Consider the following 25,019-nt stretch of genomic DNA (forward strand, 5'->3'; position numbering starts at 1 on the left):
GTATAAATAATAAAATATAAATAACGCCTTTACTTCATCTCAGTGCATCACGAAGTGCGAGATTCGGTGAAAACTGCTTCGTAGAATGAGTGATAAATTGCACTAACCGCATATTGTAATCAAAAACAGCATTCCCTACGGCTTTATTTGAACCAACCTCTTCATGTGATCAACGTTTTAATGTTTAAGAGTTTTTCAGTGTGTGTCAAGTTTGTAAGCTTCTCAAAGTAAAGCCGTAGCAAAGTGTAATAAAGCACAGCGAAAAGCATAGGGAAGCATTGTAAAGCACAGAGAGGTATGGTAAAGCATAGGGAAGCATTGTAAAGCACAGAGAGGTCTGGTAAAGCATAGGGAAGCATTGTAAAGCACAGAGAGGTCTGGTAAAGCATAGGGAAGCATTGTAAAGCACAGAGAGGTCTGGTAAAGCATTGGGAAGCATTGTAAAGCACAGAGAGGTCTGGTAAAGCACAGGGAAGCATTGTAAAGCACAGAGAGGTCTGGTAAAGCATAGGGAAGCATTGTAAAGCACAGAGAGGTCTGGTAAAGCATTGGGAAGCATTGTAAAGCACAGAGAGGCATGTCGAAGCGTATTTAAACCATGGTAAATTGCAGAATACTGTGCAGATCTCCCTGTGGTAAACCTGTTGCTGATGCTGAATCACTGGGTGCTTCAACACCAAGACTAGACAAGAGCGTTGCGATCAATCACCTCCTGGGAACTGGGAGCGCTGAGGGGCTGAACGGACTCCTCTCGTTCACAAAACACATGAAACAGGGACAGCGTGCAAACCAGGACTGGTGCTATCAAAGAGGCACGGTGTCAGTTTCCAGGGATGGGAATGAGACTCCTGCTGCGCGGCAGCTTCACCCAGTCCAGGTTTTACTACCAGCTCGATCAGCCACAGTGTGTGCAGTTGTGTCTGATTAAACTCACAGTAAAAGCAGGAATGGATGGAACGGCTGTGCAGTGTTAATGCTGTCTCCGTCCCTGATTTTCTTGTGTTCTCCTTCTCTGCAGTGTGCAGTGTCAGGCTGCTCCCCGCCCCCCTGCTCTCTCTGCCCGTGTGCCCGTGTTCACGCTGGCATCGAGGATGGAGGTCCCGTCGTACCAGTCTCGCCTGCTCGGGGAGCTGAACGAGCAGCGCAAGCGCGACTTCTTCTGTGATTGCAGCGTGCTGGTGGAGGGGCGTCTCTTCAAGGCTCACCGCAACGTGCTGTTCGCCAGCAGCGGCTACTTCCGCGCCCTGCTGGTGCGCTGCCTGCAGGAGCCCGGCCGGCCCGGCAGCACCGCCGTGCTGGACATCGTGACGGCCGACGCCTTCGCTCTCATCCTGGACTTCGTGTACTCGGGCCGGCTGGAGCTGCGCAGCGACAACGTCATCGAGGTCATGAGCGCCGCCAGCTACCTGCAGATGACCGACGCGGTCAGCACCTGCAAGAGCTTCATCCGCTCCTCCCTGGAGATCTGCAGCCGCGAGAGGGAGGGGCTGGCGGACAGCGGCACGGGGGGGGTCTCCGATGAGCCCGCGCTGCCGCCCAGCTCCGAGAGAGAGGGCTCCACCAGAGGGGAGGAGCTCCCCGGCTTTCTCCCCGTGGATCTGGCTCTGAAACCTCCTCCTGCCCCCTCCTCCTCGTCCGTGGACAAGCCCAGCCACTCCCCCCCCTCCTCCTCCTCCTCCCCCTGCTCCTCCTCCTCCCTGCTCCTCATGGGCCTGGCCAACCCCAAGACAGAGTTCGACCCCGACGAGGAAGGGGAGGAGTCAGTGGAGGAGAAGCCCCCGTTCCACGCCCCGCCCCCGGACTGTGACAGGCCCAGCCCCTGCTCCCAGCCCCCCAGCAGCGACGGCTACCCTGTGAAGCAGTTCCTGGAGGCGCTGCTGAGGGGCGGCGGGGGGGAGCCCAGGAGGGAGGAGCTGCTGCAGCACTTCAACCACAGCCTGGGGGGAGGGAGCAGCGGGGAGGAGGGGGGCGGCTTCTCCACGCCGTCCCTCATGGAGATCCACAGTGACTGGTATGGGGAGGACACAGGTGAGGCTGAGGAGAAGGGGAGTGAGGCTGGGGAGAAGGGGAGTGAGGGTAAGGAGAAGGGGAGTGAGGCTGGGGAGAAGGGGAGTGAGGAGTTGCTACGTCTAGTTTGTTTTACTAGCTTAACTTTGTGCTGAAGTAAGAGTTTAGTAATTCTGTCTCATATTCCTGCTCCGGTGTTATTTAGGGATATTTGATTTGACATTGCAGCGTACTAAATGGAGTTGGTTTATCACTGTCATCCGTAACTATAAAGAACACTCAACAGCATGTCACTGAATACAGAAATAAAACACATTTAAACGTTGACTTGACATTGCAGTGCACTGAGTTGTTTGGGGAGGGTTTGGTTTGGAATGCGGTGTATTTAAAGTGTTGTGTGTTGTGCCAGGAGACGGCCTGGTGGCGTCGGTGAAGCTCCACAGGTGCCCGTTCTGCCCGTACACCGCCAAACAGAAGGGCATCCTGAAGAGACACATCCGCTGCCACACCGGGGAGAGACCCTACCCCTGCGAGACCTGCGGCAAGAGATTCACCCGACAGGAGCACCTGAGGAGCCACTCGCTGAGCGTGAGTACAGAGAGGAGAGGGGAGGAGCCACTCGCTGAGTGTGAGTACAGAGAGGAGAGGGGAGGAGCCACTCGCTGAGGGAGAGAGGAGAGGAGGAGCCACTCACTGAGGGAGAGAGGAGAGGGGAGGGGCCACTCGCTGAGGGGGAGAGGAGAGGGGAGGGGCCACTCGCTGAGGGAGAGTACAGAGAGGAGAGGGGAGGGGCCACTCGCTGAGCGTGAGTACAGAGAGGAGAGGGGAGAGGGGAGGGGCCACTCGCTGAGCGTGAGTACAGAGAGGAGAGGGGAGGGGCCACTCGCTGAGTGTGAGTACAGAGAGGAGAGGGGAGGAGCCACTCGCTAAGGGGGAGGGGAGGGGAGGGGCCACTCGCTGAGGGGGAGAGGGGAGGAGCCACTCGCTAAGGGGGAGGGGAGGGGAGGGGCCACTCGCTGAGTGTGAGTACAGAGAGGAGAGGGGAGGGGCCACTCGCTGAGGGAGAGGGGAGGGGAGGGGCCACTCGCTGAGTGTGAGTACAGAGAGGAGAGGGGAGGGGCCACTCGCTGAGGGAGAGGGGAGGGGAGGAGCCACTCGCTGAGTGTGAGTACAGAGAGGAGAGGGGAGGGGCCACTCGCTGAGGGAGAGGGGAGGGGAGGGGCCACTCACTGAGGGAGAGAGGAGAGGGGAGGAGCCACTCGCTAAGGGGGAGGGGAGAGGGGAGGAGCCACTCGCTAAGGGAGAGAGGAGAGGGGAGGGGAGGAGCCACTCGCTGAGTGTGAGTACAGAGAGGAGAGGGGAGGGGCCACTCGCTGAGGGAGAGGGGAGGGGAGGAGCCACTCGCTGAGTGTGAGTACAGAGAGGAGAGGGGAGGGGCCACTCGCTGAGGGAGAGGGGAGGGGAGGGGCCACTCACTGAGGGAGAGAGGAGAGGGGAGGAGCCACTCGCTAAGGGGGAGGGGAGAGGGGAGGAGCCACTCGCTAAGGGAGAGAGGAGAGGGGAGGGGAGGAGCCACTCGCTGAGTGTGAGTACAGAGAGGAGAGGGGAGGGGCCACTCGCTGAGGGAGAGGGGAGGGGAGGGGCCACTCACTGAGGGAGAGAGGAGAGGGGAGGAGCCACTCGCTAAGGGGGAGGGGAGAGGGGAGGAGCCACTCGCTGAGGGAGAGGAGAGGGGAGGAGCCACTCGCTGAGGGGGAGGGGAGGGGAGGAGCCACTCGCTGAGGGAGAGGAGAGGGGCCACTCACTGAGGGGAGAGGGGAGGAGCCACTCACTGAGGGGAGAGGGGAGGAGCCACTCGCTGAGGGAGAGGGGAGAGGGGAGGAGCCACTCGCTGAGGGAGAGGAGAGGGGCCACTCGCTGAGGGAGAGGGGAGGGGCCACTCGCTGAGGGAGAGGAGAGAGGGGAGGAGCCACTCGCTGAGGGGGAGAGGAGAGGGGAGGAGCCACTCGCTGAGGGAGAGGGGAGGGGCCACTCGCTGAGGGAGAGGGGAGAATAGAGGAGCCACACGCTGAGGGGGAGTTCAGAGAGGAGAGGGGATGGATTTTTGGAGCTGGGAGAGGGAGGAGAGGGAGGTGCCCATGTCATGCTCAGGTTAGGGTTGGAGAGGAGAGTACCGGTACTGACCCGGTGTCCTTGTCTTTATGCAGGTGCATCGCTCCAGCTGGCCCATCGTGTGTAAGGGTTGCCGGCGCACGTTCTCAGGCGCTGTCTCTCACGGGCTGAAGCGCTTCGGACTGTGCGACGGCTGCACCTGCGTCACCACCACGCACGAGGACCCTGCCCCCATCAACCTCAGCCAATCAGAGGGGGCCGAGCGCAGCGACGGGGACGGCGATTGGCCGGTCTACATCGGGGAGTCGGGGGAGGCGGAGCCGAGGGGAAGGGAAGGGGAGGAGCTGGATGACAAGCACCAGCTGCACAGGCAGCTCTCGGAGTGCGAGGGGTTAATGTAGGAGAGCGAGGTGCGGAGCGGAGAACAGAACATTCATCTACACAACTGTGCCATGTGAACCACTCGAACAACATGGACGGTACTCAGCTGCAAATAAAAGAGCAATCTCTGAAAAACGGTCTGTTCAATCCCAAACCTAATAATGAAAAGAGGTTACAAAAAAAACAAATCGTGCTATTACGTGAAAAAGCTGACAACAGTTCTGTTCCCCAACCCCAAAACTACGAGGTGTAGAGGAGAGGAGAGAGGGGGAGGGGGAGGGGGAGGGGGAGGGGGAGGGGGGAGGGGGAGGGGGGGGGAGAGCTGAGCTGCTCAGGGGTTATGGGATGAGGTACGCTGCGCAGCTCTGCCTGCCTGTCTGCCTCTCAGTCAGCTGTATCCTGATTACTGGATGAGGGAAGAGAGGTCCAGGGCAGGCTTGAGGCACAGAGACTGAGCTGCTCCCTCCCTCCCTCACCCCCTAAGAGAAAGGGGGCTCCCTCCAGTCCAGGGCAGGCTTGAGGCACAGAGACTGAGCTGCTCCCTCCCTCCCTCACCCCCTAAGAGAAAGGGGGCTCCCTCCAGTCCAGGGCAGGCTTGAGGCACAGAGACTGAACTGCTCCCTCCCTCAACCCCTTAAGAGAAAGGACAGACTTGAGACACCAACATTTTGGGAAAAAAATGAAGAAATAAAACACGTTTAAACATTTCTTTTAGGGTGCAAGCCAAAGCTGCACACGTTTGATTTAAATCATTCTAATGAGAAGAGTGACAATGCAAAATGTTTGTGAAAGTACAGTACCGTGTAAACAACATTTAAACCGACTGAAAGTGATCCTTGTTGTTTTGATATACTTTGTTCTGGTTTGTAATTCCACTGCATTATTCAAGGTGTCAGAGTTGCACATGTAGTTCTTGTGTGTGCAGCCAGACTCCTGCAGCCCGGGCGAGCACAGTGAGGTACAGCGTTATATGTATATACAGGATGTATTAAAAAGGGTCCTTTTGTCCATTTCCTGTGTGTTGGTTTGTCTGGAGCAATAGGTTTTGCACTTTTCAATAAATACAGTACCTTGATAAAACCGACCAGTTTGTGCATTATTATTATTATTATTATTATTATTATTATTATTATTATTATTATTATTAGGAGTAGTCGTATTAATAACTAAGTCTGTGTGCTATTACCCTTAACAACACAACCCACTTGTATTCTGCTTGCTTCCTAACCTGGAAACTTGTTTTGTTAAAATGAAACGAGTGAAAGTGTCGAGCCCATGCGTGGTCGGTAAGCTACTGGACTGGCAGCAGTCTTTACTGGGGACTCTGGTACTGGTAGTAGAATTTGTACTGGCAGTCTAACAAGAGACGAAACGCCGCTGCCCGTGAGAGAGGACCATGAGACGCACCGGAAACGGAGGAACCGCAGAACCCCTTGAAAATATCCGAACCGTTTAGAATGCAAAGAAACGCAAGGAGTTCATGCGAGTAACACAACAAGGACATGAAATAATAATAATAATAATAATAATAATAATAATAATAATACCATGTGTTTTTGTTTTCGTTATGTATGTATTTTGGTATGTATTTTTTAACTGTAATGGACCCTTTCATTGTAACGACTCGACGGGGGTCTGTCTGCGTGTCTGAGTGATATTTGTGGTTCGTTTTACTGAACTCCAGCAGGTGAACTGGTTATGTACTGGGAAAATAACACTAATAAACACAGTTCAAAAATACTGTTTAACAAAAACAGTCAAATAAACGGGGCGAGACGTAAATTAAAGTGAAATAGCAAATGTTTGTATTTTCACAACTTGTCAAAAAATACGTTATCGCCATTAACATGCAAATCTCAGAACTATGGACACCTCGTTTAAAAGTTTTTTATTGTAATGGTTACAGCTTTACCCATACTTAAAAAAGTAACACGTGATTCTTTATGTTTCCTATTCCAACGAGCTTCTGTCTTAAATAAACAAATTATTCCAGGGCGCGTTTAAAATATTCATTTGGGGTAGTGAGGGGACTGACCGGGTAAGTGGGTGTCGCTGGCCCTTTAAATGGCTCGCAAGCCCTAGGGCGCCCAATGGAACACCCACGTCAGCGAAGATTCTCTTTGTCCGACAAACGGGTTCCAGTCTTTAGGGCTGAACAGGAACTGAAGTGAAAAATACCCTGTGCGCTCTACCAGGGAGGACAGCAAAAAAATGGACATGCTGACAGATATGCGAGGAAAAGGGTCGTCAGGCGAACACGGGCTACAGTAAGCATCGATTATTACAGTCTGTGAGGCGTAATGTATAATAATCTTGGAGGGGGTGTAGGGCGTCAGCGGGTCTGGCAGATAATTAGCGCCTGAGCAGCAAGCAGCGAGCGCCGCAGAGAGTCTGTGCGTCTACCGCTGGGTATGGAACCAGGGCGGACGCGCCGCAGCGAAAGAACCGGGGCGATTTTAATTTTAACTATGGAGGGTGGAGCGGGTGATCTTGTGTAATTACCTCGCTACAGTGCTTGAGGGGTTATTGAATGATTCTGCGTGTTTTTCTCTGTCCCTATGTTATTTTCTTTCAGATTTGATACACATTAAGCGGGCGTTGGTTTTGTCTTGATCATACCCACGGGCACCGCCTGCCTGCCTTGCTAAATAATGACGTCGGCTTAAAACATTGTTTTAAGATCTACATATAATATAGGCGCACAGCAATGTTATTGAAACCCCGCTGACGTGGAGCGCATGATGGCGTGTGAGTGCGCGGTGTTTCCTCGTTGTATTTGAATGTATTATATCTGCCCCGGGTTTATAAATGTGTTTTTTGGTTTTCGTTTCGCGATTTGGTTTCATGCAGAGAGCGCCACACTGGTGCCAAACGTCGCGCCGCTGTGTGCCTGTGCTTCCGTCTCTAAACTATAACTAACCAAACAAAAACCGAACGCGAGTAATACGTAATAACATTTAAAAAAATAGAGAGATGTGCATTTTATTACTGAGCTAAATTTGCAACATAAAAAAAAACGGCTCTATTTTTTTTTATATAGGTTTGTTTTATTTGGGCTTGTGCGCGCATATAATGCTGCAGAAGGAGACCCATGCATCGCTGCCACGGTAGTCCTATTAATACTCTCCCTATTTTTGCTGAAGACGAGCTGTCTGTTCCCAGGAGCCCGACTCTGGCGCGGGTCGGGTGTTGCTGCTCCCCAATCAAATATATTTTTAAATGCCTCCTGACTGACAGCTCCAGCAGCCAATCACAGTGGACGCCGAGGCTGTCGCAGCGCAGCGCTGTGTGGGCGGAGACTCGATATTCTCACGTATAGCGTTCTGTGTTGCTGCCTGCCTTCAGTGAATGCAGCTCAAACCTGCTTGTGTCAGTGCAGGGTTCTACGAGTGTTCTGGTTGGTCACTTTGTGTATCTGAATATAAAACCTCCCTCCCTGTCTCTCTCCCGCAGGGGGCAGCAGCGTGTTCCCTGCAGCAGCTCCTCCCCCTCTGAGATCTCCTCGTCCCACCAGAGCCGTCTCCTGCAGCAGCTGGACCAGCAGCGCCGGCAGGGCCTGTTCTGTGATTGCAGCGTGCTGGTGGAGGGACGGCTGTTCCAGGCTCACCGCAACGTGCTGTTCGCCAGCAGCGGCTACTTCCGCATGCTGCTGTCCAGCGGGGCCCAGGGTGGCGGAGCCCAGCCCGTCGGGGCGTCCTTCGAGGTCTTCTCCCCGGAGATCTTCTCCGTCATCCTGGACTTCGTGTACTCGGGCCGGCTGGAGCTGCGCAGCGACAACGTCATCGAGGTCATGAGCGCCGCCAGCTACCTGCAGATGACCGACGTCATCGGATACTGCAAGGGCTTCATCCGCTCCTCGCTGGACATCAGCGCCAAGGACGAGAAGGAGGACGAGGAGCAGCAGCAGCAGCAGCGCTACCCAGCGCCGTCCTCCGGCCACACGGGGGCGCCGCACGCCTCCTTCTCCTGCGCCACCTCCTGGCGCGTTCAGAACGGCAGCGGCGCCCAGCAGGATTACCGCCACCAGCAGCAGCAGCAAAAGGACCAGCCCCCGCCCCCCTCCAAGCACCCCCTGCCCCAGGAGGGGATGGAGTTCAGGCCAGGGAAGCCCCGCTCCAGCAGGCAGCCCCTGCACACCTCTCTGGGGGGGCTTGAGGGCGACGCGGCGGTCCTCCAGTTCAGTCCTGGTTCGGAGGGAGGTGGGGGGGGCACGGCGGCGACGGGGCGGAAGAAGAAAGGCTGGACCCCCGCCCCACCCCCTGCTGCACTTTCACCTCCAGACCACAAGGGGGCCCCCCCTTCCTCCTCCTCCTCCTCCCCCTCCCCCTCTGCTACTTCCTCCTCCTCCTCCTCCAAGCCCAAGGCTGATAAAGCAGATGAGCTGTACGCTACCCTGCCGACCATTGTGGGGGTGGTGGGGCTCTTCAACCAAGGTGAGACAGGAAGAGGAGAGAGAGGGGGAGTGTGAGAGAGGGGGTCTGGGAGAGACAGGGAGTGTGAGAGAGAGGGGGAGTGTGAGAGAGGGGGTCGGGGAGAGACAGGGAGTGTGAGAGAGAGGGGGAGTGTGAGAGAGGGGGTCGGGGAGAGACAGGGAGTGTGAGAGAGAGGGGGAGTGTGAGAGAGGGGGTCGGGGAGAGACAGGGAGTGTGAGAGAGGGAGAGGGGGTCGGGGAGAGAGAGAGGTGTTCGGGGAGAGACAGGGAGAGTGAGAGAGGGGGTCGGGGAGAGACAGGGAGAGTCGAGAGAGAGGGGGTCTGGGAGAGACAGGGAGAGTCGAGAGAGAGGGGGTCTGGGAGAGACAGGGAGAGAGACAGGGAGAGGAGAGAGGGGGGGTCGGGGGAGAGGAGACATCCTACAAATCTTGTAGACCCACAGACCTGTTTCAGGGATGGTAATCAGACTCCTGTTGCACAGCAGTTTCACCCATTCCAGTTTTCCCACTGCATGCTTCATTAGCTTGATGGGAGCTCAGGCGTGTCTTACTAAACTCCCAGTGAAACCAGGACTGGATCAAACTGCTGTGCAGCGGGAGTCTTTAATTCCATCCCTGTACTGTTAATTACGCCAGTGAATTGAGTGGCTTGTTTTATGTGGTGGCTCACGCCCGCTCCTCTCTGTCCTCTCAGACGAGTGCCCGTCCATGCGGTTCAAGTGCCCGTTCTGCACGCACACGGTGAAGAGGAAGGCAGATCTGAAGAGGCACCTGCGCTGCCACACCGGGGAGAGACCCTACCCCTGCGAAGCCTGCGGGAAGAGATTCACCCGACTGGAGCACCTGAGGAGCCACTTCCAGACTGTGAGTCTGACAGGGTCTGTGCGTGTGCGTGTGTGTGTGTGTGTGTGTGTGTGTCTGTGTGTGTGTCACTGTGTGTGTGTCTGCAGCTGTGAGTGTGTGTGTGTGTGTCTGCAGCTGTGAGTGTGTGTGTGTGTGTGTCTGCAGCTGTGTGTGTGTGTGTCTGCAGCTGTGAGTGTGTGTGTCTGCAGCTGTGAGTGTGTCTCACTGTGTGTTTCTGCAGCTGTGTGTGTGTCTGTCACTGTGTGTTTGCAGCTGTGTGTGTGTCTGTCACTGTGTGTCTGCAGCTGTGTGTGTGTCTCACTGTGTGTGTCTGCAGCTGTGTGTGTGTCTGTCACTGTGTGTTTGCAGCTGTGTGTGTGTCTGTCACTGTGTGTCTGCAGCTGTGTGTGTGTCTCACTGTGTGTGTCTGCAGCTGTGTGTGTGTCTGTCACTGTGTGTCTGCAGCTGTGTGTGTGTGTGTGTGTGTGTGTCTGTCACTGTGTGTCTGCAGCTGTGAGTGTGTCTCACTGTGTGTGTCTGCAGCTGTGTGTGTGTCTGTCACTGTGTGTCTGCAGCTGTGTGTGTGTGTGTGTGTGTGTGTCTGCAGCTGTGACGGTGTGTGTCTGTCACTGTGTGTGTCTGCAGCTGTGTGTGTGTGTCTGCGACAGTCTGTGTGTCTGCATTTGTGACAGTCTCTGTGTGTCTGCAGCTGTGACAGTCTGTGTGTCTGCATTTGTGACAGTCTGTGTGTCTGCAGCTGTGACAGTCTGTGTGTTTCTGTCGAGGTTCTGAAATACAGTTTTGAGAACGCAGAGCAGCAGACACACACAAACAGGCCTTCAGTTTCTTGGGGCCTGTGGATATAAGACACAAGAGTGTGTGAGTCTATGAGAGATTTATCAATTGACAAAAAACGTGTACCATGCACTGCAGCTATGACAAGCAGTAATGACAGTGGAAGTATCCTCACTAATAACAGTACTATCAGTAGTAATTGTGACCCTCCTCTCAGATTCACCAGGCTCAGAAGCTCATCTGCAGGAAGTGTAAGCGTCATGTGACGGAGCTGAGTGGGAGGGTGGTGTGCGAGGGGACGCGTCGCTACCGGCTCTGCAACGACTGTCTGCTGGAGACAGGGTGTGACACCCCCGGCTCAGCCAATCACAGCGCAGCGGAGCCCTGCTTCGAGGATGACGAGGGCCTGTCCTGGCCAATGACCGACGAGGACGAGCTGGCCGAGGACTCGGGGGCGGACCTAATCATCCAGGAAGTGGAGGACAGCGACGAGGAGATGGACAGGAAGGAAGTGAAGCCTGTCATCGGATAGAGCGCCCCCTGTCTGCAGGGAGGAGCAACTGCTGAAAGACTGTTCTGTGATTTTTTTATTATTTTATTTAATTTGAATTCAATTGTATTTATTTACTTAATATTTAGAGAGGAAACAAAAAGGGAAACCAGCTGGTACTAGACTCTGAACAGAAGAGAAGGGACTTTGTGTTTGGACGATGGAAGATCACAGCACAGCAATGTACAGTATATATAAATCTAATGAAATGCAATGGTCTGGTGCTGTCTGTTATACATCTCAGTGCATTCAGCTCATCCTTCTGCAAGACCCTTATCAGCGTCCCACAGGAAAAGCACAACGAAGCGATGAAGCACAGTGAAAGCATGGTAAAGCACAAGCAAGCATTGCACAGGTCAAAGTGGTCTGGTAAAGCAATTAAAAACATTATAAACCACAGTGGAAATGCATAAGAAAGACATTTACCATGGTAAACTTTCATAAGAGGAGAGACGGGACTGCAATAAACAGAATGCATGGAGAGATGTGTTTGAAAAACCCAACGGTCTCAAAGGATGAGGCTTTGTTTGTAACTGTAGTTTTACACTCCTGTATATAGTGCTGTGCTACACTGATAAACACTTCCTTCATCTCTGCAGAGCCCGCTCTGAGCGCATGCTTCTCTGAGTGGAGGGCGTGCTTCATTACACGCTGCACTGTGATGCAAACACACACACACACACACACACACACACACAAGCACACTGGTTATAGTGCAGGGTCACACACACACACACACACACACACACACACTGGTTGTAGCGCAGGGTCACACACACACAAGCACACTGGTTATAGTGCAGGGTTACACACACACACACTGGTTATAGTGCAGGGTCACACACACACACACACACACAAGCACACTGGTTATTGTGCAGGGTTACACACACACACTGGTTATAGTATTATTATTATTATTTATTTCTTAGCAGACGCCCTTATCCAGGGCGACTTACAATTGTTACAAGATACCACATTATACATTATTTCACATTATACAGATATCACATTATTTTTACATACAATTACCCATTTATACAGTTGGTTTTTTAACTGGAGCAATCTAGGTAAAGTACCTTGCTCAAGGGTACAACAGCAGTGTCCCAGACCGGGGATTGAACCCACAACCCTCCGCTCAAGAGTCCAGAGCCCTAACCACTACTCCACACTGCTGCCCCGTGCAGGGTCACACACACACACACACACTGGTTATAGTGCAGGGTCACACACACACACACACACACACACACACACACACACTGGTTATAGTGCAGGGTCACACACACACACACACACACACACTGGTTATAGTGCAGGGTCACACACACACACAAGCACACTGGTTATTGTGCAGGGTTACACACACACACACACACACTGGTTGTAGCGCAGGGTCACACACACACACACACACTGGTTGTAGCGCAGGGTCACACACACACACACACACTGGTTATAGTGCAGGGTTACACACACACACAAGCACAGTGGTTGTAGCGCAGGGTCACACACACACACTAGCCCCGGGTTTGAGCTCAGAAGTCCCCTCCTGCCTTGTTAAGGTATAGGATTGAAATGATCCGATCACACTTCAGGTCCTGAGTAAGTCTCAGCTGTGGGTCTGTGTTCTTACTATCGGGGGAGTTATTCATGCAGCTGCAAGGGATTTCCAATGTATTAACCTGTCGTTTAAATAGCGTGTACATTCGAGGGTCAAAGGCACTTATCTACAATCATAATAAAACCATTCACAACAAGGTCTTCGTCCTGCTTTCCTTCTCCCTGAATGAGCACAGCTGCTCCTCGGACCCACGACTCCACCCCTCCCATCCCATCACAGAAGTGTGCTGTACCTGTGAGACGAGGCGGGGTTAAACAGTTAGGTATTTCAAAGAGGAGAGCCACGCTCCACCTGTCCTGTAGTGGAGAGGTGGACTCGTGGACAGTGCAGTGAGGGAGCAGAGTCTCCTGCAGCACCCCAGAGGCAAAGCAATGCAACTTTGAAAAAACACACACACACACATCACCTGAAGATCACACGCTTTTTATTGTATTGTTTTCCACTGGGTGTGCATGGCGTGCGCTCTTTTCTGTTAACCATTTGCAAGCAGATAGTGAATATTATGTAGTCGTTTCATATAGGACGCTTTGCAGGCTGACATCCACGCCGGGAGAATGGGGTGAAAATCAGCTTTATTACACTAGTTTTCAGCTCTTAATCAGTTGCAGATTACAAGTTAGCTAGTCTGTAACATTTGTTTTAAGAACGTCCTTGCTGCACACTGTATTTAAATCGTACCCGGTTCCTTTAAAACACGGGTCACGTGTGAATCACATGGGAGGCGGGTGACCAGGAAGCGGAACAAATCCCCCCCCCCCCAAAAAAAAATATATCTATAAAAACCATAAAGCAGAAATATGAAACAGAATCACAAAGCAGCTGAACTGGGGAAGTCATTTAATGAAACTGTGTGCAGCTGCAAGCAATCTTGTTTACGCAAGTCTACACTTCTTACCGTAAGCGAATAGAGGACGAATACACTTATTATTATTATTATTATTTTAAATTTGTGAGCGGTTTTCGTTCCTCTTATTTACTTTTCTCTTTTCTCGCTGTTTATAGGTATTTGCTCTCAGGCTAAATCAATGCCGTCTCTTGCCCAGTTGTTGTTATTGCTATGCGTCTGGGCCTCGGTCGACGCGTCGTGGGGTCCCGGGGTTCGGTACACTCCGGACTGGGACAGTCTGGACTCGAGGCCGCTCCCCGCCTGGTTCGACGAGGCCAAGTTCGGTATCTTCTTGCACTGGGGCGTGTTTTCGGTACCCGGGTTCCGAAGCGAGTGGTTCTGGTGGCACTGGCAGGGAGAACACAACGCGGCTTACCTCGCGTTCATGAAGCAGAACTACCCGCCCGGGTTCAGCTACCCGGAGTTCGCCCCACAGTTTCGGGCCGAATTTTTCGATCCGGAGAGCTGGACCGAACTATTCGAAGCTGCCGGAGCGAAGTGAGTACATGGCAGAGTGTGTGTGTGTGTGTGTAATTCAAATCAATCAATCAATCAATCAATCAATCAATCGATCACCCAGTCACCCTACTGTCACAGCGAGTGCAATAAGACTCCCATTGCCTAGCAGTTTGATCCATTCCTGCTTTACACTATTAGTTTTTAATAAGACACACCTGAGCTTGTTATCTATACAGTGGGGCTAACCCAGCTCACAGGAGTACAGCCTGGACTGGGTGAAGCTGCTGTGCAACAGGAGTCTGATTCCCATCCCTGGAGTGTAGATCCAGTATATGCACGCTTGGTTCATGCAGGTTATGTGGACCCCGTATCAGTTCTGTTTGTGTTGTGTGGCAGGTACGTGGTTCTAACCACAAAGCACCACGAGGGCTTCACTAACTGGGGCTCCCCGGTGTCGTGGAACTGGAACTCTGTGGACACGGGGCCACACCGCGACCTTGTGGGGGACCTGGGGGCCGCGCTGAGGAAGAGGTGAGGGTCCCGAGGCGCTGATCACAAGCGCCTCTCTCTCTGTCTCTCTCGCTCTCCCTCTCTGTTTTAGTTAATCTCCCTGCTAAGTGTAAAGTATAGACTCGGGTTGATTCCACCATCATTTCTGTCTCTCTGTCTGTCTGCCTCCCCTCCAGGAACCTGCGCTATGGAGTGTACCATTCCCTCTTCGAATGGTTTCACCCGCTCTACCTCTCCGACAAGAAGGCGGGCTTTAAGACCCAGGACTTTGTCCGCAGTAAGACCCTGCCGGAACTCTACGACCTCGTGCAAAGGTGAGGCTCCTTATTAGCATTGCTACTGGTGTCCCTTTGAAGAACCTTGTTGGCGTCTTGGCTTGTTTTTTTTTCTGCGAACGTCACTTCAGGATGTGTTGCAAAGCTTTCAAGTGCAACAGTGTAGATAAGCAGCTGCATCCTGGTGCCTTTGCATGCGGGTCACATGGTCTGGCTGCAGCTGCAGCGTGAGCAGGAGCAACAAACCTGTCAGTCCAGTCCGCCTCGCCATCGCCACGGCTTTACAAATGAGAGCCACCAGCATGATGGCGATGAAGATGAGGAAGATGAGGACCTTGACTTCTATCAACAGCATTACAGAGCAGTGCAGAATAAGAGTTAGCAACGAAATGTTTCATCACAGTGTGACTAGCAAAAATAACAGACCCCACACCCTAAACCTGCAGAACCTGATGTTCTCAAGTAACAAAGTAATGATAATCGCGTTGCGTTTATACAGAGTGGGACAGCCGCACAATGTAGTAGTGTGTTTTTGCACAGATGGGTGCTCTTTTGAAGGTGCTGCTGCTGCTGCTGATCATGCACTTGCCTCGCAGGTACAAGCCTGATCTGATCTGGTCGGACGGGGAATGGGAGGCGCCCGATTCATACTGGAACTCCACTGAATTCCTGGCCTGGCTCTACAACCGCAGCCCCGTCAAGGTGTGTGCAACACCAGCCCTGTCAAGGAGGCTGGCTCAACAGAGGGGGGGGGCGGAGAGGCAGGGTGTGGGGTCCAGTGATTAGAGCCGAGGGACTGGGAGGAAGGGAAGCTGTGTGGTCTAGGGCACACTGACTGCTATATGAAATCTCGCTGTCTGAGGGAAGGAACGCGGGAGCTCGTTCATGTCTTTATATACAGTCTTTGAAACGCTCGGAGCTACAATCTCAGACCTGAGTTTCTTTCAGGACACAGTGGTGGTGAATGACCGCTGGGGAGCAGGGTGCGCTTGTAAACATGGGGGTTACTACAACTGCGAGGACAAGTACACCCCTGGGAAGCTGCCTGAGCACAAGTGGGAGAAGTGCACCTCCGTGGACACACATTCCTGGGGCTACCGGAGAGACATGAAGCTGAGCGAGCTGCTGGACCTGCCCACCATCATCAGGGTACAGTGGAGCGTGTGTGTGTGTGTGTGTGTGTGTGTGTGTGTCTGTGTGTGTGTGTCTCTGTCTCTGCCTGTGTGTGTCTCGCTGCCTCACCCCCTCTCCCCTGCCTCTCTGTAGGACCTGGTGCAGACAGTGAGCCTGGGAGGGAACTACCTGCTCAACGTGGGTCCCACGGCCGAGGGGACGATCCCTGTGGTGTTTGAGGAGCGGCTGCGTGGCGTGGGGGCGTGGCTGCGGGTCAACGGAGACGCCATCTACTCCTCGCGACCCTGGCACGTGCAGAGCGAGAACAGCACTGTCCCCATCTGGTACTGAGGACGACATACATACTGTGCATTTACAATAGCTTACCCTGGTTTGCAAGGTTTTAAATATGCTTTATCTCACCTCTCTGTGCTTTACAATGCTTCCCTGTGCTTTACCAGACCTCTCTGTGCTTTACAATGCTTCCCTATGCTTTACCAGACCTCTCTGTGCTGTACAATGCTTCCCTATGCTTTACCAGACCTCTCTGTGCTTTACAATGCTTCCCTATGCTTTACCAGACCTCTCTGTGCTTTACAATGCTTCCCTATGCTTTACCAGACCTCTCTGTGCTTTACAATGCTTCCCTGTGCTTTACCAGACCTCTCTGTGCTTTACAATGCTTCCCTATGCTTTACCAGACCTCTCTGTGCTTTACAATGCTTCCCTATGCTTTACCAGACCTCTCTGTGCTTTACAATGCTTTCCCACACACCTCTGTGCTTCACCATGCTTTCACTCTTGTTACTGTGGGAATCTCTTCTAATGGAAGTATTGGACGCTCAGGTGTTTCATGGCAGTGCCTTGGTGTCCTGTGTATTCTGGTGCTGCCTGTCGTATCGCACCCTCACCTGTTTCGACTCCTCTCCCATTCCCAGGTACACCAGTAGAGACTCTCTGGTTTACGCAATCTTCTTCCAGTGGCCAGCGGAGAACATGCTGGAACTGACCACGCCCAAAACGTCTCCCGCCACCAACGTAAGCTCTGTACTGACCTGTACTGTGTGTCTAGTGTGAGCGTCCCTGCAGTGTAAACACCAGGCTGGACCACTGCCTGTCCGAACCAGCCTGACGCCTGGGTTTAACTTTGTGTTCTTATCTGGACAGGTGACGATGCTGGGGAGCCCCAAACCTCTGAAGTGGACCCCCCTGGGGGTGACGGGCCTGTCGGTGCTCCTGCCCCCACCAGGTCCTCCCTCTCCCACTGCCCCCCCGGCCTGGACTGTGAGACTGCAGGGTGTGGCCTGAGGAACCGGGGGTCTGTGTGGAGAGCGAGAGGGGACTGAGCAGAGTGAGAGTGTGTGTGTGTGTGTGTGTATCTGTGAGTGTGTCAGTGTGTGTGTGTGTGTGTATCTGTGAGTGTGTTTGTGTGTGTGTGAGTGTGTGTGTGTGTGTGTGTGTGTGTGTCAGTGTGTGTGTGTGTGTGTATCTGTGAGTGTGTCAGTGTGTGTGTGTGTGTGTATCTGTGTGTGTGTGTGTGTGTGTGTGAGTGTGTGTGTGTCAGTGTGTGTGTGTGTGTATCTGTGTGTGTGTGTGTGTGTATCTGTGAGTGTGTGTGTGTGTCAGTGTGTGTGTGTGTATCTGTGTGTGTGTGTGTGTGTATCTGTGAGTGTGTTTGTGTGTGTGTGTATCTGTGAGTGTGTTTGTGTGTGTGTCAGTGTGTGTGTGTGTATCTGTGAGTGTGTTTGTGTGTGTGTGTGTGTATCTGTGAGTGTGTGTGTGTGTGTGTGTGTATCTGTGAGTGTGTTTGTGTGTGTGTGTATCTGTGAGTGTGTTTGTGTGTGTGTGTGTGTCAGTGTGTGTGTGTGTATCTGTGAGTGTGTTTGTGTGTGTGTGTGTGTGTGTGTGTGTGTGTGTCTCTGCGTGTTGATCTCTTGTTTCCAGTCTTTATTTTCTCTTTTTGCTTTCAGATGACTGACAGAAATGTAAACACGAGTATTCAAATTCATAGTTTGATTTAGATTTTTTTAATTTTTTTTTTTTACACGTCGCTTTTTAATGAAATCTTCGGAAGCAATCAAGATATTTCACCAGCAAGAAATAACTGTGATGCACTGATTTATAAAGATATAGTGGATGTATTAAATGTGAAACGGTCATGGATGAAATCAAGGGGGTGGGTTTGTTTAAAGGAATGTGCTGCCTGGTGCTGATGCAGTGTTTGTTGTAAGTGCTGGGAGATGCTGTTTCTCAATAAACACACAGTGATGCATTGATAGTGTTTGTGAGGGTGGATTTGTTAGGTGCAGAACGCTCTGTACACGCTGGCTGCACCCATATCAAAGCGCGCGCCCCCCCCCCCCCCCCCCCCCTCCTCACATTCTTCTGGGGCTGGGCTTCTCCACACTGCCTGGGTTCACCTCGTTTCTCAAAATATTTAAAAATCCATTTCCCACACTCCTTTTGCTCTTGCGTGACAAGCCCGTTCAAAGACTGTGTTTTTCCTGCTTGCTTGGGATCACAGATGGGCCCAGGGGCTCCTGTTTGTGCATCGCAGGCATATTGTAAAATAAAGGGGTCCTTTGCAACCAGATTGCTGATTACAGATGTAATCTTCAGCATAACTGATGTTCAAGAGTTGACCTAGCCGAGCAAGGTAGCTGGGTACAGCAGACTCCGGTTCAGTCCAAGCGGAATCCAGTGCCGCGTTTTTATCCTGGCATCTCCTGTGTTCGGCTTCAAGACGCGTCTGTTCCATGGCAGAAAGTTGCATGTATTTATTTAAATAAACATTTCAATGTATATTTATATATATTTAATTTAACCGCGTAACTGTATGTCGACGACCGTTAGGACATAATGCGCTGTGGAAAATGGGAGCAGTTTGCACGCAGGTAAGTTGAAAGAGGTTTTATTTAATTGAGTCCAGTGTCGGTACTTTGTATACAGACGGTATAATTATAGTGTGTGAATACAGTGCTTTAATAATAATAATAATAATAATAATAATAATAATAATAATAATATGCAGTTATTATTTAAAAGGGTTGGCCGTAATAAAATAGGCACTCAGCATGAACTATAGCAGATTGCCTTTCCTAGTGTAGCTAATACAAGCATTGTTTCTTTGCGATTTTTAAATAAATGGACATTATCTAGTGGTTGAGACGAGGGCTACATTCATTTACACGCAAAACCTCATATTTGTGTTTTTTTTTAATAAAATGCCAACGCCAAAACTCGCACTGTGAACTACAAACAGTACAGTTACTCCATAACGCGGAAACACTTCCATATATTAAAAAATAATAATAATAATTACACTCAAGCGATTACATTTATACAGGTGTTTCAGCCGCTATGCTAAATTGAAACGGCTACGTGCATAACGTATTACCTGTTTTAGTGTGTTACTGTATTATTATTATTATTTATTTAATACTAGTTTTATTGATCCAAAAATAATTAAAAAAACCCGTTTCTGTGCCTTTAAATAAAGCTTAAAGCCCCGTCCACATCCTCCTCCTGTCGGTGTTTGTTTGGCTGTTGGAGCTGGGTTCTGATTGGTCAGTCCGCTGCCAGTCAGACCGGCTCTCCAACAGGGGATGGGGGAGTTGCTCGATGACGTGCTTGGAGGCGGGTCTGGTGGACTGACCCTGGTAAAGATGGCCACGGCGATGCGTGTTTGCAGAGCGGTGTATCCGTGTTGGGCGCTTCAAACCCGGGGACTGAGCGCCGCCGCGACCCCACCCGGAGCTGTAAGTATATATATATATGCAAAAAACGTATTGATGTTACCTAGCGGATGTACGTGTCTGATAAGCAACCAGGAAGAGAGATGGAAATCAATAAACCGCCTGTGTAACATCGCAGGAATCCGCGAGTTTGTTTTTATCAGGGATCCCTTACCTGCAGACCGTTAGCACCACGGGTCACAAACACGAACCGCTGTTCTGACAAATACTGACCCTGCCAAAACAGAGTCTCCTGCAGGGTAGCGGTCGATTACTTATTTTTTCAATTCCAATTCCTTAATTCCTTAATACTGTCTCCAGCGCGACCGTGTCCCATTGCAAATTAAGCTAAATACCAGTGTGCGATATATGGACTTGTGTTGCAGACAGCGCGGTACAGCAATCGCCGAGGCATTCGTTTTCAGTTCTGGTTCTTGTAGCCCTGTCTCTCCTTAATGAAGAAAATAAAAGCGAACAGTGAGTGAGTGAGTGCATCGGGGTGCGAGTTCTGCTCATTCTGTTGAGGGTAAACAGGTTTTTGGTTGACAGAAACACTGATCTCCTGCTTCGTGTGTCTCTCCCGCACAGTCCGGCGTTTCAACCCCTTTGAAGCGGCTCCCGACTCGGGTGAAGATTGTGGAAGTGGGGCCCCGCGATGGGCTGCAGAACGAGAAGGTACCGCAAGGGAGCGCTGCGTGTGCGTGTGTGTGTGTGTGTGAGAGAGAGAGAGAGAGAGAGAGAGACTGTGTGTGTGTGTGTGTATCTGTTTATGCCTCTCCCCTCCTCTCTGCTCTCCCCTCTCAGACTCTTGTCCCAGCTGAGGTGAAGATCCAGTTGATTGACATGCTGTCGGAGGCGGGTCTTCCTGTCATCGAAGCCACAAGCTTTGTGTCGCCCAAGTGGGTCCCTCAGGTATGCAGTGGGGTGCGGTGGGGGTGGGGGGTCCAATGAGAGAAACTCCCATTATAAAGGATGAAGCAGTGAGACAAAGTCCATTCTAAAAATGAAGCAATTTCAATGAGAATAAAAAGATTTTTTAGTTGAAAACAAGGCCGCCTCGTTGCTTTATGGCAGAAACTGTTTGCAGTTGTGCTGCCTTCAGTGCTGCAGCACAGGGATGGGAATAAGACTGCATAGCAGTTTCACCCAGTCCAGGTTTTACTAGCAGCTTGATTAGCCTCAGTGTGTGCCGGTAACAAGCTCAGGTGAGTCTTATTAAACATAATAAAACCAGGACTGGAGTGAAAGTGCAAGGGGAGTCTCGCTGCCATCCCAGCTGCATGTCATATTCCATTCAGAGGACCGCAGGGAGCCCGATCCGATCCCAATGCAGCGTGCAGACAGTGCATTATTTCATTGCCTCTGTTCTGAGCCCCTCAGATGGCGGACCAGGTGGAGGTGATGCGTGGGATTCGGAGGCGCCCCGATGCCAGCTACCCCGTGCTGACCCCCAACCTGCAGGGGTTCCAGGCCGCGGTCCGGGCAGGGGCGCGGGAGGTGGCCATCTTCGGGGCGGCCTCGGAGCTCTTCAGCAAGAAGAACATCAACTGCAGCGTGGAGGAGAGCCTGCAGAGGTTTGAGGAGGTGACCCGGGCTGCCAAGGAGCAGAGCGTGCCAGTGAGGGGGTGAGAGCGGGGCGAGAGAGGGCTACAGGAGAGCGTGCACTGGTGGGGGTGCGGAGATGGTGGAAGGTGTGAGGGGGTGGGAGGGGGGAGTGGTTCGCTGTCAGGTTGAATGTATTGTTTGCTCTCCAGAGCGTTTAACTCTTCCTCTCTCCTCTCAGCTACGTGTCCTGTGTGCTCGGCTGCCCCTACGAGGGGAAGGTCTCTCCAGAGAAGGTCGCCCAGGTGAGTCGCGTTTTGTAACAAAGTCCATGTAGGATAAAATAACAGAAGGAAAGCGAGACACAGGAGAAAACTAGAAAAACAAAACAAAACACCTAAATGGTCTTAGTTGTACCTTGATTTATATAATGGTTGATTGATCCCTCTCCCTCTCTGGCCCCGCCCCTCCCTCTCTGGCCCCGCCCCTCCCCCTCTGTCTCCGCCTCTCCCCCTCTGTCTCCGCCCCTCCCTCTCTGTCTCCGCCCCTCCCTCTCTGTCTCCGCCCCTCCCTCTGTCTCCGCCTCTCCCCCTCTGTCTCCGCCCCTCCCTCTCTGTCTCCGCCTCTCCCCCTCTGTCTCCGCCCCTCCCTCTCTGTCTCCGCCTCTCCCTCTGTCTCTGCCCCTCCCTCTCTGCTGCCCCCAGGTGGCGAAGCGGCTGTACTCCATGGGCTGCTACGAGATCTCGCTGGGTGATACGATTGGTGTGGGCACGCCGCGGGGCATGCAGGAGATGCTGACGGCCGTGAGCCGCGAGGTGCCGATCAGCGCCATCGCCGTGCACTGCCATGACACCTACGGGCAAGCGCTCGCCAACATCCTCGTAGCACTGCAGGTACACTGCCAGGGGGAGCGAGTGCGACAGAGTGTGTGTGTGTGTGTGTGTATCACTGTGTCTGTGTGTGTGTGTGTGTGTGTGTGTATCACTGTGTCTGTGTGTGTGTGTATCACTGTGTCTGTCTGTGCCAGTGTGTGTATCAGTGTGTTTGTGTGTGTGTGTGTGTGTATCACTGTGTCTGTCTGTGCCAGTGTGTGTATCAGTGTGTCTGTGTGTGTGTGTATCACTGTGTCTGTCTGTGCCAGTGTGTGTATCAGTGTGTCTGTGTGTGTGTGTGTGTGTGTATCACTGTGTCTGTCTGTGCCAGTGTGTGTATCAGTGTGTCTGTGTGTGTGTGTGTGTATCACTGTGTCTGTCTGTGCCAGTGTGTGTATCAGTGTGTCTGTGTGTGTGTGTGTGTGTGTGTATCACTGTGTCTGTCTGTGCCAGTGTGTGTATCAGTGTGTCTGTGTGTGTGTGTATCACTGTGTCTGTCTGTGCCAGTGTGTGTATCAGTGTGTCTGTGTGTGTGTGTGTGTGTATCACTGTGTCTGTCTGTGCCAGTGTGTGTATCAGTGTGTCTGTGTGTGTGTGTGTGTATCACTGTGTCTGTCTGTGCCAGTGTGTGTATCAGTGTGTCTGTGTGTGTGTGTGTATCACTGTGTCTGTCTGTGCCAGTGTGTGTATCAGTGTGTCTGTGTGTGTGTGTGTGTATCACTGTGTCTGTCTGTGCCAGTGTGTGTATCAGTGTGTCTGTGTGTGTGTGTGTATCACTGTGTCTGTCTGTGCCAGTGTGTGTATCAGTGTGTCTGTGTGTGTGTGTATCACTGTGTCTGTCTGTGCCAGTGTGTGTATCAGTGTGTCTGTGTGTGTGTATCACTGTGTCTGTCTGTGCCAGTGTGTGTATCAGTGTGTCTGTGTGTGTGTGTGTGTATCACTGTGTCTGTCTGTGCCAGTGTGTGTATCAGTGTGTGTGTGTGTGTGTGTGTATCACTGTGTCTGTCTGTGCCAGTGTGTGTATCAGTGTGTGTGTGTGTGTGTGTGTATCACTGTGTCTGTCTGTGCCAGTGTGTGTATCAGTGTGTCTGTGTGTGTGTGTATCACTGTGTCTGTCTGTGCCAGTGTGTGTATCAGTGTGTCTGTGTGTGTGTGTATCACTGTGTCTGTCTGTGCCAGTGTGTGTATCAGTGTGTCTGTGTGTGTGTGTGTGTGTGTGTGTATCACTGTGTCTGTCTGTGCCAGTGTGTGTATCAGTGTGTCTGTGTGTGTGTGTGTGTGTATCACTGTGTCTGTCTGTGCCAGTGTGTGTATCAGTGTGTTTGTGTGTGTGTGTGTATCACTGTGTCTGTCTGTGCCAGTGTGTGTATCAGTGTGTCTGTGTGTGTGTGTGTGTGTATCACTGTGTCTGTCTGTGCCAGTGTGTGTATCAGTGTGTTTGTGTGTGTGTGGTCTCTCCAAGTGGTCTCTCTTTTTTCAGACGTGTGTGAGTGTGAGTGTGCACTCTCTAACCCCCCCCTCCCCTCTCTCCTGTCTCCTGTCCCGCTCCAGATGGGTGTGAGTGTGGTGGACTCGTCCGTGGCTGGGCTGGGCGGCTGTCCCTATGCTCAGGGAGCCTCAGGGAACGTGGCCACAGAGGACGTGGTGTACATGCTGCACGGGCTGGGCATCCACACGGTGAGCCACGGGGCAGGGGGAGGGGGAGAGGGAGGCAGGGGGGCAAGCAAACCACTACCAGTACTGGGCAAACAGCAGACACTGATCAGTGTTGGAAGTGAGACTCCTGTTGCACAGCAGTTTCACGCATTCATGGTGTTACTACGAGCTTGATTAGCCACAGTGTGTATAAGTAACAAACTCAAGTGTGTGTCTTATTAAACTTGTAGGAAAACCAGGAATGCATCAAACTGCTGTGCAATTGGAGTCTCGTTTCCATCCCTGCTGTTTCTCACCTGCCAGGCAGACTGAATCATAATGATAATGATAGTGATGATAATAGTGATTCACTCTCTCTCTGTCTCTCTCAGGGGGTGGACCTGCAGAAGCTGATGGATGCCGGAGTCTTTATCTGCCGCGCTCTCAACCGCAAAACCAGCTCCAAAGTGGCTCAGGCCTCCTGCAAGCTGTGAGGGAGTTCAGCATTGAGGCGTATTAAAAGCAACTTCACTTCAGTGACAAACGGCTCCACTAGAAGCCTTTCTCAATGTCTTATACAAAAACAAGAGACGTGCAGGTAGACTTTGACTAAAGACACTGAGAAAGACTTCTAGTGGAAACGTTAGTCATTGAATTTACACTGAAGACACTGAGAAAGACTTCTAGTGGAAACGTTTGTCGTTGAATTTATGAAGTTTCTTTTAGTGTTTCTGAATTCAGCTCTGTTGAGTGTTTTGATAGTTATGAATGGGAATAAAACACGTGAAGGAAATTCAGAGGCAGCAATGGTTTGAATTCGCAATCCCAAGTTAAATGTGCTTGTATTGAACTATTCAACCCTGTCTGCAGTGTGCTGCCCTCCTGTGTCCGAATACTCGCCTGGTTTGTGGGAGTTTGTATTTGTTCATTTGTATCTCTTAAATCCTAAATAAAATAATAATAATAATAATACAAATCTATCTATTTACTTTGATATGTGTTTAAGACTCTTGAATTGTAAAACCATATTTCCAGCTGTACTGTGAAAGCCAGTCTGTGAAATTCAATCTCATCTCGTTCCCAGTATCAAACTGGGGCTGCAGCCGGTCCCACCTGCAATCTGCAGTGTGCAATCCATACAGCAGCTCGACCGCCTGCATGCATCGCCGTCTTGTGTAGTTGCTCTTTCTAAAATGAATTCACCAACCAAACCTCCAGTATTTCACTGACAGTAAAATATATGCAAACTA

General features: G+C 51.7%; 4 protein-coding genes across 7 annotated transcripts in view; all 4 read left to right on the plus strand.

Moving 5' to 3' along the window:
• The window catches only part of LOC131701478 (zinc finger and BTB domain-containing protein 8B-like), a 5,315-nt gene extending 344 nt beyond the window's left edge, over positions 1-4,971 (plus strand). The window contains exons 2-4 of one of the 2 annotated variants that reach the window (XM_058999402.1): positions 1,019-2,028; positions 2,420-2,595; positions 4,215-4,971. In XM_058999402.1, the coding sequence (XP_058855385.1) occupies positions 1,092-2,028; positions 2,420-2,595; positions 4,215-4,520 (1,419 nt within the window). In that variant the 5' untranslated portion in view covers positions 1,019-1,091 and the 3' untranslated portion in view covers positions 4,521-4,971. Of the gene's footprint in view, positions 1-1,018; positions 2,029-2,416; positions 2,596-4,214 lie in introns of both variants that reach the window. The other variant, XM_058999401.1, reaches the window with a different exon arrangement.
• A 737-nt stretch (positions 4,972-5,708) lies between these two features.
• Positions 5,709-12,879, plus strand: zbtb8a (zinc finger and BTB domain containing 8A). 2 transcript variants are annotated; one of them, XM_058999399.1, is made up of 4 exons: positions 5,709-6,767; positions 7,954-8,933; positions 9,626-9,795; positions 10,787-12,879. In XM_058999399.1, the coding sequence occupies exons 1-4, from the start codon at positions 6,712-6,714 to the stop codon at positions 11,099-11,101; spliced, it is 1,521 nt and encodes a 506-aa protein (XP_058855382.1). In that variant the 5' UTR covers positions 5,709-6,711; the 3' UTR covers positions 11,102-12,879. The 2 variants fall into 2 exon arrangements, with proteins under 2 accessions (XP_058855382.1, XP_058855383.1); XM_058999400.1 differs by lacking the exon at positions 5,709-6,767 and adding an exon at positions 6,782-6,909.
• A 606-nt stretch (positions 12,880-13,485) lies between these two features.
• On the plus strand, positions 13,486-18,262 carry LOC117413351 (tissue alpha-L-fucosidase-like). The gene is made up of 9 exons (XM_058999403.1): positions 13,486-13,639; positions 13,746-14,127; positions 14,485-14,619; positions 14,775-14,912; positions 15,470-15,575; positions 15,822-16,022; positions 16,140-16,330; positions 16,925-17,024; positions 17,154-18,262. The coding sequence occupies exons 2-9, from the start codon at positions 13,769-13,771 to the stop codon at positions 17,292-17,294; spliced, it is 1,371 nt and encodes a 456-aa protein (XP_058855386.1). The 5' UTR covers positions 13,486-13,639; positions 13,746-13,768; the 3' UTR covers positions 17,295-18,262.
• A 444-nt stretch (positions 18,263-18,706) lies between these two features.
• LOC117964594 (hydroxymethylglutaryl-CoA lyase, mitochondrial-like) lies at positions 18,707-24,745 on the plus strand. 2 transcript variants are annotated; one of them, XM_034908565.2, is made up of 8 exons: positions 18,707-18,880; positions 20,309-20,395; positions 20,525-20,632; positions 21,101-21,345; positions 21,504-21,567; positions 21,967-22,155; positions 23,686-23,811; positions 24,162-24,745. In XM_034908565.2, exons 1-8 carry the CDS (start codon positions 18,860-18,862, stop codon positions 24,261-24,263), a joined length of 942 nt encoding a protein of 313 aa, XP_034764456.2. In that variant the 5' UTR covers positions 18,707-18,859; the 3' UTR covers positions 24,264-24,745. The 2 variants fall into 2 exon arrangements, with proteins under 2 accessions (XP_034764456.2, XP_034764455.2); XM_034908564.2 differs by lacking the exon at positions 18,707-18,880 and adding an exon at positions 19,528-19,744.
• The last annotated feature ends 274 nt before the right edge of the window (positions 24,746-25,019 follow it).

The sequence above is a fragment of the Acipenser ruthenus genome, chromosome 25 (genome assembly GCF_902713425.1).
Source record: "Acipenser ruthenus chromosome 25, fAciRut3.2 maternal haplotype, whole genome shotgun sequence".
Taxonomy (NCBI): domain Eukaryota; kingdom Metazoa; phylum Chordata; class Actinopteri; order Acipenseriformes; family Acipenseridae; genus Acipenser; species Acipenser ruthenus.

Excerpts from the sequence above, each read along its gene's own strand:
- LOC117964594 (XM_034908564.2), top strand. The coding sequence starts at position 19,592 with ATGGGGGAGTTGCTCGATGACGTGCTTGGAGGCGGGTCTGGTGGACTG. Across the intron at positions 19,745-20,308 it reads CCGCGACCCCACCCGGAGCT|TCCGGCGTTTCAACCCCTTT; the intron begins GTAAGTATATAT and ends TCTCCCGCACAG. Across the intron at positions 21,346-21,503 it reads CAGAGCGTGCCAGTGAGGGG|CTACGTGTCCTGTGTGCTCG; the intron begins GTGAGAGCGGGG and ends CTCTCCTCTCAG.
- zbtb8a (XM_058999399.1), top strand. The coding sequence starts at position 6,712 with ATGGACATGCTGACAGATATGCGAGGAAAAGGGTCGTCAGGCGAACAC. Across the intron at positions 6,768-7,953 it reads TCAGGCGAACACGGGCTACA|GGGGCAGCAGCGTGTTCCCT; the intron begins GTAAGCATCGAT and ends TCTCTCCCGCAG. Across the intron at positions 8,934-9,625 it reads GGTGGGGCTCTTCAACCAAG|ACGAGTGCCCGTCCATGCGG; the intron begins GTGAGACAGGAA and ends CTGTCCTCTCAG.
- LOC117413351 (XM_058999403.1), top strand. The coding sequence starts at position 13,769 with ATGCCGTCTCTTGCCCAGTTGTTGTTATTGCTATGCGTCTGGGCCTCG. Across the intron at positions 16,331-16,924 it reads AACAGCACTGTCCCCATCTG|GTACACCAGTAGAGACTCTC; the intron begins GTACTGAGGACG and ends TCCCATTCCCAG. Across the intron at positions 17,025-17,153 it reads AAACGTCTCCCGCCACCAAC|GTGACGATGCTGGGGAGCCC; the intron begins GTAAGCTCTGTA and ends TTATCTGGACAG.